Source organism: Metarhizium album (genome assembly GCF_000804445.1).
Source record: "Metarhizium album ARSEF 1941 chromosome Unknown scaffold_13, whole genome shotgun sequence".
Taxonomy (NCBI): Eukaryota; Fungi; Ascomycota; class Sordariomycetes; order Hypocreales; family Clavicipitaceae; genus Metarhizium; species Metarhizium album.
Window position 1 is genome coordinate 171,536 of NW_024467587.1, and position 14,210 is coordinate 185,745.

The 14,210-nt window shown below is 55.8% G+C and overlaps 2 protein-coding genes across 2 annotated transcripts; one reads left to right on the top strand and one right to left on the bottom strand.

The window, feature by feature from the left end:
* Positions 1–9,615: 9,615 nt before the first annotated feature.
* On the top strand, positions 9,616–10,818 carry MAM_05290 (methyltransferase LaeA; the record flags this gene model as incomplete). The annotated part of the gene is made up of 6 exons (XM_040824088.1): positions 9,616–9,635; positions 9,703–9,790; positions 9,855–10,006; positions 10,057–10,113; positions 10,166–10,315; positions 10,389–10,818. The coding sequence occupies 6 exons, from the start codon at positions 9,616–9,618 to the stop codon at positions 10,816–10,818; spliced, it is 897 nt and encodes a 298-aa protein (XP_040677800.1).
* Positions 10,819–12,939: 2,121 nt separating this feature from the next.
* On the bottom strand, positions 12,940–13,711 carry MAM_05291 (ATP synthase subunit g; the record flags this gene model as incomplete). The annotated part of the gene is made up of 3 exons (XM_040824089.1): positions 12,940–13,171; positions 13,269–13,353; positions 13,462–13,711. 3 exons carry the CDS (start codon positions 13,709–13,711, stop codon positions 12,940–12,942), a joined length of 567 nt encoding a protein of 188 aa, XP_040677801.1.
* Between the last annotated feature and the right edge of the window lie 499 nt (positions 13,712–14,210).

The window sequence follows — 14,210 nt, forward strand, 5'->3', positions numbered from 1 at the left end:
GGGGGGGGGGGGGGGCCGTCGCGAAACCGGGGCTAAGTGGTGATATTTCCACGCCTCGGATGGGATGAAGTATGACAAGGTTTGGTTTGATACTAGCTGGGCGTTTATTGCATTTGTACAGTAGACTTAGGTACATGGATCTGAAAATGGAGAACAGTGCCACCATCTAGCCGTGTCGTGCGTGCCATTGATGGGGAGGGCGACAACTAGAGCGCCTTGTATGTACGCATCACCTGCCTCTGCCATGACGGCCCGCCGATGCTGCAGGGGAAAATTCGTCGTCATTGTGTTTCCGCCAAGCACTACACCTTGCGGTCTCCATTATCACCTAGTCGAACCAACATGCATGGGAAATGCCCGCCCGTGGCTACCCGCAGCTCCAAGCGAGTCTCTTTGGCGCCGCTCTCTACGACCCAACAACCAAATGATACTGTCCGTTTCTCGCAATTCCATGCGAGGAGAAGAAGGCCAATGCTATGCGCGGCAAAGTGACCAATCCGCAGCCGTCGCGGTCGCCCACAGGTAAGTGCAGCAGGCGCCCCTTGATGCGCTTGCATGTTGACAATGCCAGCAGGGGCCTGCGAGTGAGCAGCCAGTAGCAAGAAACGGTCAGATGTGCCGTGCAGAAGGGAAAAAAAAAAGGCCGGCAGTGATGAAACGAGACACTCGGCATCCCTTCGCTCGCCCGGGATTATCGGCTATGTTGAATGTCCCGGCGCGGCTGCATGATGCGCAGTGAATGGAGTCGTGGCCTGAGAGGCGAGAATGGCAGAGCCGACCTGGACAGATGTCCGGGCAGTAAGTAAGAGCAATCTGGTGCGCGTTACGCCGTTGCCAAACGCCTGCTTTGCGAACCTCGTCGTCCCTTCGAGACGACATGGGAGGACCGACATTCACGGCCAGCTCGCGCACGTACCAACTACGAAGCCAGGCTGTGACGGGCCACGGCGTCGTCAACATACTCGATTTCCGGGCGGTTCGTCCCGGCAGCGTGGCTCGCTCAACGGGCGACAGCAGACTGCAGCAGGGAGGGGGGGCACACACAGCTCGGGTGTTGGGTGTTGCTGCATCGTCTCATTGTCTGTCGTGTGCCCCTGGAGAATTGGCCTCTCGTCGCCATCCCCGCCAACCCTCTCCGTACCATCCGACACCGAGCCACTCACCGATGGGGGCGTCCGGAGAACAACAGGCCGACTTGGGCGACTCCTGTCGAGCAGGACGTGTTCCCTCCCTGACCATCTTGGCGGACAGACACCCGTCCTTGCCCGGCGTAAAGGCCGTGGTTTCTCTATCGGTGACACAGCTTTTCTTTTCTCCTCTTCTTCCCACCATCAAGCGGTGGTGCAGCAGACTTTTCGTCTGCGTCAGGCTGGAACCGGGCGTCTCGGCCAAGGCTCGTCCGATTTCTCGGGGGCAATAGAGTGAAACAGTAGCCAGTCCGTCGTCGTAAATCCGCCTATTGATATGGTATGCGTCTGGTCGAAATATGAGGCTGGTGCGAGGACCCATGCGCAGTCGTGTCCCTGGTGTACCTGTCATTGATTCCTCGTACCCGGGTGTGTTGGTGTATTTGTTCAACGGCTGTTCCTGTTCAAGTAGCCCGTATTTGCGACTTTGTACATACGCTCGAGCCTGAGCCTGATACTCTCCGGTATATTCTGCGCGGGGGGCCATGTCAAACGTCCTTCGTATGCAGGGCTTTTGGCATAAGACATCAGAGCCGGGGGCGGAAACGCCTGCGAGTGAGCGCCATGTGATGTGAACGACAAATGTCTGGCGCTCAAAGGCACATAATCATCAAATCCCCTCTCTGAACGAGGTGTATCCAGAGACTTCGCCGCCCGAAATTTGCTGAAGCAACATGCCGACAAATTCGGACTCGGATGGGAGATTTTGGACAAAGTACATGAACAGCATTGAGGGGACCACCATTGTCTGGGTTTCCTTCTCAAATGACCCTTTGGCCCGTGTCTGACCTATGTGGCGGGAATCGTCTCTAATATCGATCGCAATGCCAACTACTTGAGTAGCTTGCGACAAAGAAACAGCCGAGAGTGGTCGGAAGTCGCTTTGGGCCTTTGGATAAGAGCGAAGAGCAATGAACCTGGCCGACTCATGAGTAAAGGAAGAGGACTGCTGGGGAGTTGGCATAGTAAGACATGTGCCTCCGTTTCTTGGAAGTCTTTGGCGCAACACAAATACGCAAAAGTAATCCACGTACGAAGTAGACTTCTGTGACAGAAGATGCTACAGAATGATTCGCATACCTGCGTGCACTGCCTGCCCGCACCAGCTCTCCATCATCACCGCTTGGCGGCCGACTGTCTCGAGAATTTCCCCGTATCAGGTAGCTTGAGACTTCGAGTTGCCGATGGGCACCTTCTCTCAAAGATCAAAGCTGCAGAAAACAACGCGGTCGCGCATAGTTTCCATCAAAGCTGACCGTCAACTAGACCATCCGAAGGTTCTCCTCCTGGATCAACATATTGGACCTGGCCGAACAGGGTTCGGGCTTGAAATGTGCCGCAAAGTTCCCAGTCTGATACCCAGGACAGGCTCCGACTCCACGCGAGCCTGTAGTGGTACGGCCATGCAGTCCTCGGCCCGTGCCCGGCTGGCCTCCTGCAAGGTTTTCAACAGCCGGTCTCCTTTGAGGCTGTGCAGCACGCATTGGCGCATACATGACGTTATCAGTCGAATGGCGTTCTTGTGCTCTGGCGCTGTGCTAGGCCAAGGTGCATGGCTGGTCCTGTAGGGGACCAATACTAATTCCAGAGAATAATCTTCCCATCCTGCGGCTTTGTTCTAGCTCTCCTCTTGAGATTTGAACGAATGGAGATATTAATAAATCAAGACGTCCAGACTGGATCGTGAGGGTCGCCGAGGACGTGTGCCGCAACTGGTGGTTTTGTAAATCTGGGCATCTTACACTGCATGGCCTGGCCTGGCTGTATGTTTGCCAAATCATTCTCAACCCAACCTGCGCAAATTAGTGGGTACGAGACCGGCCGACTTTGGCATTCATGGGCCATGTGTTGCAGAATATTGGCTTCTCAGTACATTCCGTGCCGTGACTAAGCCCGAGTGGTACGCACTTGGCTACTTGTGTTGACAGTCGAAGTATAGTAACATGGCCAACGTACCAGGTCTGGCAGAAGAGTAGGAATACCGGCATGTTATCAGTTATCCGGCGTTTTAAAACAACTCCAAGAGGGCCGGGTTGACGTGTCTCGGCAAGATCTTTTGTTGTGGACGTTATCAGCGCAGCCACCAAACCGCCACTTGAGCGGCGTAAGGAAAATTATGGTGGTAGCATCTTTGCAGCTTTGTCTCGTTCATCTGCAGCTGGTGCAGTCCAGTCCCGAACAAATGGGAACGAATCACATGGTGTAATAAGGATGCGGAGAGTATGTTGGTGTGCAACTTGTGCGTCCCGACGTCAACCAAGATGTGAAGGCGAGGCCGGGCATGGCTCGGCGGGGAATGATGCGTCAAGACGGATGTCACTGCTGGAGTCGAATTGATGTGTCTCCCCTTCTTCGGTGCAACTTGGCGGTAGTTAGTCGTTCGCTAGAGAGGGATCTGGTCGTCTGCAGGGCGTGCATAATGGTCAAATTTCGGGCCGTTTCATGGTCGCTGTGACGGGCGTCAAACAGATGAGAGTTTGCGTTGATCGGCACACATGCCAGCGCCGAACTGCCAGCAAGTCGTGACCAAAACCTGACCTGCACAACCAATTCCGGGACCATCCTACCCAACGATGCACACCATGTGGAGGGGTGTCATGGAAACTCAGCGTCATATAGCTGACGGCGGATCATTCTGGACCTGGATCCTGGTGCCTTCAGCCACACATAAGATCGCTGTTCTGGCCGGGTCGGGTTATCCGTATAGTGTTGCATTGCTAGTCGCAGGCGCGCCGCTGCATGTCGATTAGGCTATGAGAATCTGAAAACGACGGTGACGGATTGGATTGGAAGGACATCGGTCATGTTTGGGCTTAGAAGATGGTCAGCGCAGGACGAGTGAGAAGTCGGCAGAAAATTGACCGACAAGACTCCTGACCCAGAGATGAGTGGGCTATGCATTTCCTCCTGGATATGTAAGGGTAGTCGTGTAACGCATCCAAGTCAATCGTCGTCAGTACAACACTGGTGACACTGAATATGTAACCTTCTCACAACCATGCCGCACATGTGGACAACATTTTGCAGTGTGTCCTGCCATCTCACCCTTCACTTACTCCGTAGAGGGTTGCATTGTGTTCTCCTATCAACATCCATAAAAAGCAACGGTAACTATATGCTTCTGCTGTGGAACTAGATGTCAGTACGAGGGTCTTGCCGCGCGCCATCGTGTAACACGGGGGTGGCGGATCACAGACCAGGACTAACGTCAGCACGTACCCTATTCCATACGTCCCTCTGGGACCATTGCCCCTTGAGCCTTGACCGGGGGGATCACAATGAACAACATTGGTGATACTGATGATGACGACGAGGATACAGCCAACCATTGCAACCATCATCAGTGCCACTGGGGGATGTTCTGCTAGTCAACGAAAATTGGCCGACAATCTGAGCCAGGGACGACGTTCGGTTCCAAAGGCCTCTGCGCCATGGGCAACACGCGGCATAATTGGTGCTGACCGACATCAAATCCTGATGCATAAAGTCTCCTCGCATGCAAGGTCTTGGGTGCAAGCTGAAGGGGGTGTAGAATGAGCGGTATTGTCTGAATGGGTCTTTGCCGCTTCAAGTTCACAATGATGTACTGCTTGCCAAGCGATAGACCATTGCATCGGTACAAATTCGGCCGCGTCCGGCGCATCTTGGATTTGGATCTCCCATCAAAGAGAGTCTTTTGTCCACCGAAGCCATTTTTGCGCAATCGTCACTCCGGTTTCTTGAGCACGTAATCCTTGGTCTATTTGCTCTCGGATTCGCATCTCGTCTCGCAGCGAAAACTGTGGACTCGTAGCACCGCAACAGCAAAGTGTGTACAAATGGCCCTCCTGCCACGGGATCAACTCCAATCGTGACAAATGCGTGAAAGTTTGGCATATATAGCTGCTGGCGTCGTCTTATTCAAGGATCCGCCAAGTGGCTTAGTGGACACTGGAGACGCGGCTTAGTTAGTAACCGTTCCCGCGAGGCGCACAATGAACCAATCCTTTGGGCTGATGCCGATGTCAGCGACAATTGACGAGACCTTCCGTGGGCCTGGCCTGCCGCGGCCTAACATGGCACGGATGGTATTGATCGGCAGGCAGGTGGCCCGGGCTCTCCCAAGCCATTCGCGTCAGTGATTGTCGCCGCACTGCTCCGTACAGAGGCGTACAATGAGAGGCCGCGACAGCATCAGCCCAAGGATATTCCCCCCCCTTCTTCAGGACCAGAGGTGTAGATACTTGGGCGTCCAGCGCATCTCAAGGCTGTTAAGAGAGCACCCATATACGCCAGTACCAGCGTCCGCGTCATGTATTGCTGCTTGGTGGCGTCCATAAACAGTGTACGATGGTGTCCGGTGGTATCGAAGCCGCTCATACGACGGAGTGGCGCACATAGTGTGATGCAACCAAAGAGCCATGTTTTGTTCTGTACCATGTCAGCCGTGGCCGGACTCCATGGCCCGAGTTTACGACCCGGAGCCCTAGCCAAGCAAGTCAGCAACTCCATTGCGCAGCATATGAGATTGCGACGGGCCATTTGGAATGCCCCGGAGAAGACTTGAGACTGGCACGACAGCCTTAAGCACCAAAAGTTTTGCAGGTGTGCAGAACCTAGCGTTAAATTGCGAAGCGCATTCTGGAAAAAGGATCGATGTGGATGCAGGAAACATGAAGTTGGACTGGATGGCAAAGAAAGGGCGGCAGTTGAAGGGCCCAGGCATGATGCATCATGGTTCCCGAGTCAGGACCTGGCAGGAGCCACCTATCGTAAGTTCATATCAGCGCCGGCTGGAAAGGCCAAGTCGACTCCGCAAGTCTCGTACTTAGTGTCAGTAAAACGAACTCACTGCCTAAGTACGACACACTATCCGCCCGTCGCTTTTGATACATTCTGCAAACTGACGTTGGAAGCTCGCGTTCTTGCATGGATCTGGGGTGTACTCCGTATGCGAACCAAGCTTGGACCCCCCCTCATCCCTTATGTCGTTGATAATCTCTTGGGGGCTGCAACAACTACTTTACATCGCCACTCGACCATGGCGCCAAGCTGTTGTGTCATTATACAAAGAGGGATGCATCACGTTCTGCGCTCTCGGTATGCTTCCGATGCACGACACCTCAAGTAGAAGCCCAGAGATGAGCCAAGCATGTAGTTACCAGAATGACACACTCAGGCCAAGTTTGTGTTTGTGCCCTGCTACCACTCACTTACTAGTCTCTGGTAAAGCTCTCATGTGCTTGCAAGCAACCGAAAACGTCGGCATCGCAGAAAAAGGAATTTTGAAAGCGCCAGACATCTGCAGGCAGGGGAGTGAGTGAGTGATGGTGATGGCGAGGGGCAGCAAGCCACGGGGTAGCTGTGGGCCGGTTGGTGCCTTGCACAGACAGTGCGGCAAGGCGACAGGCGACAAGAACATGAGCAGGAGCAGGCGGGGGGGCGGGAAGGCGGGCAAGCGAGGGTGGCTTGCTTTCTTCTTCTCCAACCAACTCCCGTGCAGAAGATGGCCCCAGACCAACCACGTCAACGAAGCGACGCGGAGCACAGAGGTTGGTTGATCCCCCTTGCGACAGACATCGGCTCCAACGAGCGCCCGGCCGGAGAAGAAACGGATTTCAGGAGCGAGAGGACGCACCAGACGGGAGGGAACCCAGCTGCATACGGAATACAGACGCGTACACTGTGCGCGAATGGAGCCGGCCTGTGTGAGTGAGGGGCGTTTGCCGTTGAGAGCTACATGACGTCGCATATTACGCAGGCCATACGGAGTAGACAAGCGCATATACGCAGACAAGCGTTTATTGTAAAGCAAGATTAGCAGTCTGTTGGTTGAAAGTAGTGTCCACTTCCACGTGCGCTTGGGAAGCTTAGGCTATGACTGAGTTCCCATGTTTAGCCTGCCGAAACTAGACTCGAAGGTAGTTCGGTGGGCATCGAGGGCTTGCCTGAGCGCCTAGTTAGGTAAGCAATGGCTGGGCGACTGGGACTTATTCGGGTTGGTTATGGGCGGGATTCATCTCGTTCAGCTTGGATTTCTCCCAGAACTTGCAACATACTTCATACTTGGGACTTTGCGTTAAATCATTGACTTTTCTAACGGGAGCCTTGTCGTGTATCGTTGCACCTTAAATGTAGCCCGCCGCATCTGGCGTTGTTATTGGGTTGTTGGACTCGCTAGCTCGCTTGTTCACCGGCTTGGTGGACGCACACCAGTCATAGTCATAGTCGTGGATTGAAACCGACAGCGCAACGTCGTCGCCCGGCACGGGATTATCAAGCGCCCCACGCTCCAAGGCCATCCGTACCCAAGGCCCGCCGCCACTGACGACCACACCAAGCGTGGCGTTCTCATCTTGTTCATGTCATGTCATGCGAGTCCAATGTCCAACGGCGCACCCAATCCCCGTGGGGCAAGCCCTCGACTTCTAGACTTGCATGTTGGCTGACTTCCAAGCCCGCAGGCCACCAGGGGCAAATTCTCCCAAGGAGCGGTTCGTTGCTGCTTGAATAGTTGAATTGGAAACTTGCTGCACACAAGTCTCCTGTCCATCCACCTGCATGAAGTAGGCGAGCTCGTCGACAAGCAGCGCCAGCAGCCAAGCGCAAGCGCAAGTGCAGGCGCAACCTGGGAAGTGCCAACGGCAAGAGCAAGCGCACGAGAAGAAGGCACGAGCACGAGAAGGGGAACGAGCAAGTGCCAACAAGCGCAAGTCCAGCAGCGGTGCAGCGGGTGAGTGGGCAGGACCGGCAAGACCAACGTCAGCGCCGGGGCTCTTCAGCAGCGTTGCGCCTTCCACAGTTGGCGCCAGCCGCCGGCTGCCACGGCCCAGTGCCTGCCAAGTGAAGAAGGGGCCACCCACTGGCCTGGGCAGGTCAACATATCGAACGGTGCGCTGCACCACGACGGGCCACTTGAGCATATCAAGTGGGCTGCCCTCACACCAAAAACCCCCAAACCCGGGGAACACAAGAGGCCCACGGGTCGGGACTCTCCCCGAGCAGGATCCTGACGCTCCGGAACTCCGCAAGTACCTGTGCGGCTCGGTCTGGTTCTTCCTTCCCTCCCAGCTCAGGTGCAGTTTATGTTTGGCCTCGAGGCAAACCGCTTGGCCCTGTCCTCAGCTCACCACGCACGCTTGGAGCGCGCGCACATCTGCATCACTTCGCAAAACACGCACGCCTCTGCGAGGGCACAGACTACCGTCCCAACGTCGTCGCCCGCCGGTTTCTACATGATATCCCACGTGTCCTTCTGCTGGCCACCAACCCTGGCCATCTACGGCCTCGTTAGGCGTATGCCTCTATTCAATCTATAAATATTCTCTCCTCCCCCCCTGACGCCGTTCGACGAGCCCTCGTTGTCCCTCTCGGTCCTGCCTGTCTGTTCCGCTCCTTGGCTAGGTGCTTGCGAAATCTCTCTGGATATCAACTGCCAACCCTGGCAGACTAATCAAGCCTTGCTTTGTATCAATTCCGCCTCTTCTGCCTGAACAACTGTCCTTGGGCCGTTCTTTCGACGGTATCTTGAACTCTCTGGAATACCTCGCCTCGCACCCCTGACTTCAGTTTCTTCAAGGCACGCCAGAACGAGGTAAGCCTCGTCATACAGCAGTTAGACGGAGGAAAACTAACCAGGCCGTCTCGTCAGCCAAAAAAGTCGCTGTTTTATCGCTTCAACTCACACCAGGACTTACAGACTTCTGCTCATACTCCGCCATTCTTGCCGCACAAGCCGCTTACCTTCTTCATATCCGCGAATTTAGCCGGCCACTCGTCTATTGACTTGGCTTCGGTTTCCCCATTGGAGCCGAGGCATTGCTACACAAGTAGGTGCTTCTCTACTTGTCCCTACTCCAATGTTTACGTACAGTCTCCTACATTCGCTTCTCCTGAACTATGCCCATGCCCCGATTCATGTCAACTTGTCCTCTTATGGCCATTTCTATTTTTATTTTCCCCCTTCCCACTGAAGCTCAGTACTTGGCTACTGCTGCTGCTGCTGCTGCCAGAGACTCTCTGGCCGAGCCGGACTTCCGGGATTCCCACCGCTTGGCTTTGCACTTTACGTCCTGCGGGCGCTACTGCAGAGCCCATTTCCCCCTGCATCATCTGTCACCATTTGCCTTTCCCTTCTCCTTGTCTGTCGCATGAAGAAGTACTAAACTAGAGGTAGAGTGCCTCTGGAGAAGTTTGTTTCTTTTTTTGTTTCTTTTTCACATACATGGTTCTCTGTCTTTCGGCTTGAAGCCATCGCTAACATGAGGGGTATAGTTCCTACTATTGGACAACTTGTGAGACCACGAAACCAAGTTATCAAGAACGCTCCACCGCCAACTAGTTTCACCGTCAAACCGAACCTCAAGGTTCTAGCCAAAATCAAACGTCTCAGTGCGTCACGCCGAACCTTCACGTGATCTCTGTGGCCAACTCGAGCAACGCGGCTAGGATGTCCCAAAATTCGAATTCGTATGCCTCCTTCGAAGCTCTTTATGCTATTTCGCTGAAGCAATGATGACTAACAAGACCTCGCCAGAGCCGCTCCCATTCACGGGACAGTTGAGAAATATGGCCGATTCTATGGATTATGGCGATATGAAAAATATCTACTTCCGATCGATGCGGTATGCCCTTGCTGTCTCATGCTCTTATTTTCGCTCTTGGTTGAGCCCTAACTCGATGGCACAGGAAGAGCTTGATAGGCTGGATATGTCTCACAAATTCTTTACAGTTGCACGGAACTATGCGCTCTATTCGCCCCGGCTGACTGATCAGCGACCGCTTCGAGTTCTGGATCTTGGCACTGGAACTGGTATCTGGGCCATCAGTTTTGCGGAAGCGTAGGTTGGCTGTCTCTCTTTTGGTTTTTCACGTTCTGACTGCATAACAGACATCGGCATCAGCCCGAGATCCAGGCTGTGGACCTTCATTTAATTCAGCCGGCTAGGTACGCTCCAGCCCTTATTCTCTCTCGCAGTCCCATAGCTAATCCGGAAAAGAATTCCTCGTGGAATGACAACAATACAATTTGACATTGAAGATGAAAATTGGGACGTCTTGATGACAAATTGCGATATAGTGTATCTTCGCGCGCTCTACGGAAGCATCCACCCCAGCTCGTGGCCGTCTATTTACCGCAATATATTCAAGTAAGTGAAACAAAGCCATCTTGCCACATCCTATCCTTTCGCTCCCTGCTCAGTAGCACTCACAATGTTGCAGCCACCTGCTCCCTAGATCGGGATACGTCGAGCACGTTGAGATAGACTGGGTAGCCCGTTGGGAGGGAAACGATATTCCACGGCAATCTGCTGTTAATGAGTGGTCAGACCTGCTTTTGAGGTCTTTGGAGAGGTTTGACCGCGATGCTAGAATCGATTCGGCTGCGATTCGACGGACAATCGAGGGTGCTGGATTTGTCGATTTCGAGGAAGTGACAATACCATGTTACATGACCCCCTGGATGGAGAACGAGCAGGCGCAAGATACTGCCAGGTGGTTCAACGTTAGCTTCTGTCAGGGATTGGTGGCCATGAGTCTGAGGCCTATGATCGAAGGCCTGGGCAAGGAGGATCGTTTTGTCCATGACCTTTGCAGGAGAGTCCACGAGGAAGTTTGCCAGCTGCGCCATCATGTATACTTTACTATGTAAGTCATCCGTTGGTGCACTGATAGGCGAGCCGGTACGAGATGATACTAATCAACATTGGTTGGGGCTAGGCATGTTTGGTGTGCACGCAAGCCATGACAGGGCCTCGCACGACCAAACATTGCCTATGCGAAGTTTTTGGAGGCTATGTAGGGGCGGTTGTAAATGAGCGAGGGAGGGGGGGCTGCACGAGGCAGCGATTCATTGGCCGAGATGCCACACAACGGAACACAAAAATGGCATGAAGTTCAGCAATCACAGTTACAGGTACTTGGTCGATCTGCCAAGGAATTAAAAGTCCAAGGCTCTGTATGGCTTGAAAATATCCATGGCGGGCCATGTTCTATACCATATCGTCGTTGTTATCAGTAGGTAGGGGTGAAGTCTTGACCAAGCAAACAGATGCATATTCCCGTGCAGCGGGTGATGGACAGCAGCATGTGACGCACGTGATGTCTTTTCCCCCTTTGTTTTCTGGTTTATCAGATTGTTGCATTGCCCTCATTGCGCGTTTACCACTACATGGCCACCAGCAGGCGGGAACGGGAACGGGAACGGGCCAGAAAAGGGCTGCCCAGGAGCGCGGGCGTACTCGGTACAGTGTGCAATTGGCCTCGGTCGGTCCATGACGGGTGCGGAAGAAGCCTCGCATGGCTCGCCGACATTTCACCTGGCCCCTCAGCGTTGGAACGGCCACCAGCTGCGTGGAATGCAGGGCAGGCACCAAGCAAGCGACAGAGGGCACGGCGGGCGCCGCGGCGCTGGCTTCCCGTTTTGTTCCTTTTCCCTTGTTTTGATTTTCTAGCCCGGGATTTAGAGTGCTCTCTGCGGGCGAGCAGGTTCCAGGGCTGGCGCGGCGAGCAGTGAGCAGTGAGCAGTGAGCAGTGAGCACTGCGCACCGAGCACAAGGGGCCAGGGGGGCAGGGTGGGAATGGAATCCGGGCCTAGACCTGGTCTGTCTGGATGACGCAGGACTGTGACGGTGACGGTGACGGTGACGGCAGGGTTGCTGCATGGTTGCACGCGTTGGGGCGGAGTCCCGGTCCTGGTCCTGGCCCTGGTCCCGGTCCCGGTTCCCGGGAGGAATCACGGCGGCAAGACGTCGGTGGCTGAGGGATCGGGGGAGCGGGAGTATTTGCCAGTATTTGCACCGGTGGAGTGAACAGGCTGAGACTGAGACTGAGACTGAGACTGACAGACTTTGGTCGGTGTGCTTTGTACGCACGCGCTGGCGGTTGGCCACGCCTGCGAGGCAGAAAGAGGCGCCTCCGCGACCCGTGCCGAGGGAGGGAGGCATGGCAGCGGCGTCGTCGGCGTCGTCTCGAGAGACGCCGAGGCGTGACGGGGCAATTCTTTGATTTTGCGTGACGGGCGGTTCTCCCGTCTTTCCCGGCGGGTTCGCGGCGTCGGTCGGCCGGCCGGTGCCGTTGGTACCGCGACTTTCGGGGGCGTCGAGCAAGGACCGGCCGGGCAGAGAGAGGCCCGAGTAACGTCGACACCGGCGCGGCTACGTGGCGTGGCGTGGCGTGGCTCCACTGTCTGTCTGGTTCTGGTCTAGTCTCGTCCAGTCCAGCCGAGTCACTCGAGGCGATTGACGGATGAGCGGATGGATGCCTGACCGACGACGGTCCATCTACTCTGCATGGAAGTAGCAAGTCCGGGAAAACATCAAGTCGCAGCAGTGCTGGAGGCGCCACGCAGATTATATCAGTCCCCGTTGATTGGCACGCCCGACGGCCACCCGCCGCGGCAGTGGTCATGCGTCTGATGTACAATAGATGTAACGGAAGCCAGAATAAATAAAAGGAAAAAGAAAAAGAAAAGTCTCAACCACATGATGCTTCTTGTCCCAGCGGCCTGGGCGGCAGACGCGCGCAAACTATTCGTCTAAAACGACGCAGCCTCCGCCACCAAAGTCCTCTTGCGTCTATTTTGCTCCTTGCTGCCCTGGTTGACGTCTATCCCGGCCCCCCTTTTTCTCTTCTTCTTCTTTTCAACTTTCGTCTTCCCGGCGCTCATGCCCGCCGGGTCGCTGCCGAGCTTCTGCTTCCCCCTGGCCACGTGCCGGAGAGGAAAAGGGTGTCGGATGTCCGTCTGCCCGCTGCTGCCGAGAGGACCCGGCGCTCAGTGGTGCGGGGCCGTCTGGCCGCGGTATCCGACAATCTTGAAGCGGCCCAGCATCTCGCCGACGGTGAAGAAGCCGAGGCACTCGGCGGCCACGACGCCGGCGGCAGCGAGCTGCGCGGTGCTGAGACTGCGCGCCTGCTGGAGCATGTTCTGGGGCGACGGGAAGAGCGTGCCTCGCCGCAGCGACCGCCACAGCGTCTGGTAGGTGTTTTGGAAGGTGGCGAGGGAGCTGGTCCGCATCTCTCGTCAGCCGCTTGCTTGCTTCACGCTCCAATCGGCCTTGCTGGGCGAAAAGGGCAACGGGGGGGGGACGCGTGGCTACGTACGGGGGGCTCATCTTCTGGCCCTGGAAGACCAGCTTGGCGACCTCGGCGCCGACCTTGGAGTAGTAGACCACAAAGGGGGTTTGGCCTGGCAGAGACCGTTAGCGTCGAGGCGAAACACACGAGCGTCGTCGGTGACGTGGCCACTTGGCAGGAGAGCAGGAGACGGATGCGCCGCGGCGGCCAACACACTCACGCTCGACGAGGGCAACCAGACGGCCGGTCCGGCCGCCAATCTTGCCCAGGGCATTGCCGACGCCTCTGGCGGCGCCGGCAATGGCAGGACCGGCGGCGCTGGTGACGCGCGACAGACCCTGCTGGGCCTTGGAGGCCGTGCCCCTGGCGGCCTCGGCGGCCTTGCTACTGGCAGCGGTGCTCTCGAGGCGGCGAGACGCCATCCGCAGAGCCGGCGAGCGCATCACGGGGCGGGCAAGCGACGTGGCCATTGTGTCGGTTTGCGGCACGGTCGGGAGGGACGGGGGGACGAAGCGGCCGGGAGGACGAGACGGTTCTGCCCGCGGGGTCGGGGGTGACACGGCGAGATGCCTTGCGGTGCGGATCGGTGCGCTGCGTGAGCAATTGGCGGCGGCTTGGGGCGCTCGTCGTCGGCTGCTTCTGGCTGAGGGAGAGGGAAAAAAAAAGGCTCGGGAGAATTCGTGAGGCGGTTTGCTGAGCTGAGCCGACTGGATTGGATCACATGGTTGGTTGGTTGGCCGCGTGGCGCTAGGCTGTTTTTGGATGCGCCCTGGCCGGGTGGCCGTGGGTGAGTTGGTGAGAGGCGACGGCCTATTCATGTGCAGCTTTATGCGTGCTCATTTTCACAAATCACAACTAATTATAAGTGGCAATATAACGTAATGCACAGAATACACTATAGGTAATACACATGTCAAAAGCGCTTGGAAACGCATCTAGAACGGTTGTGCGGCGGCGGCGGCGGCGGCA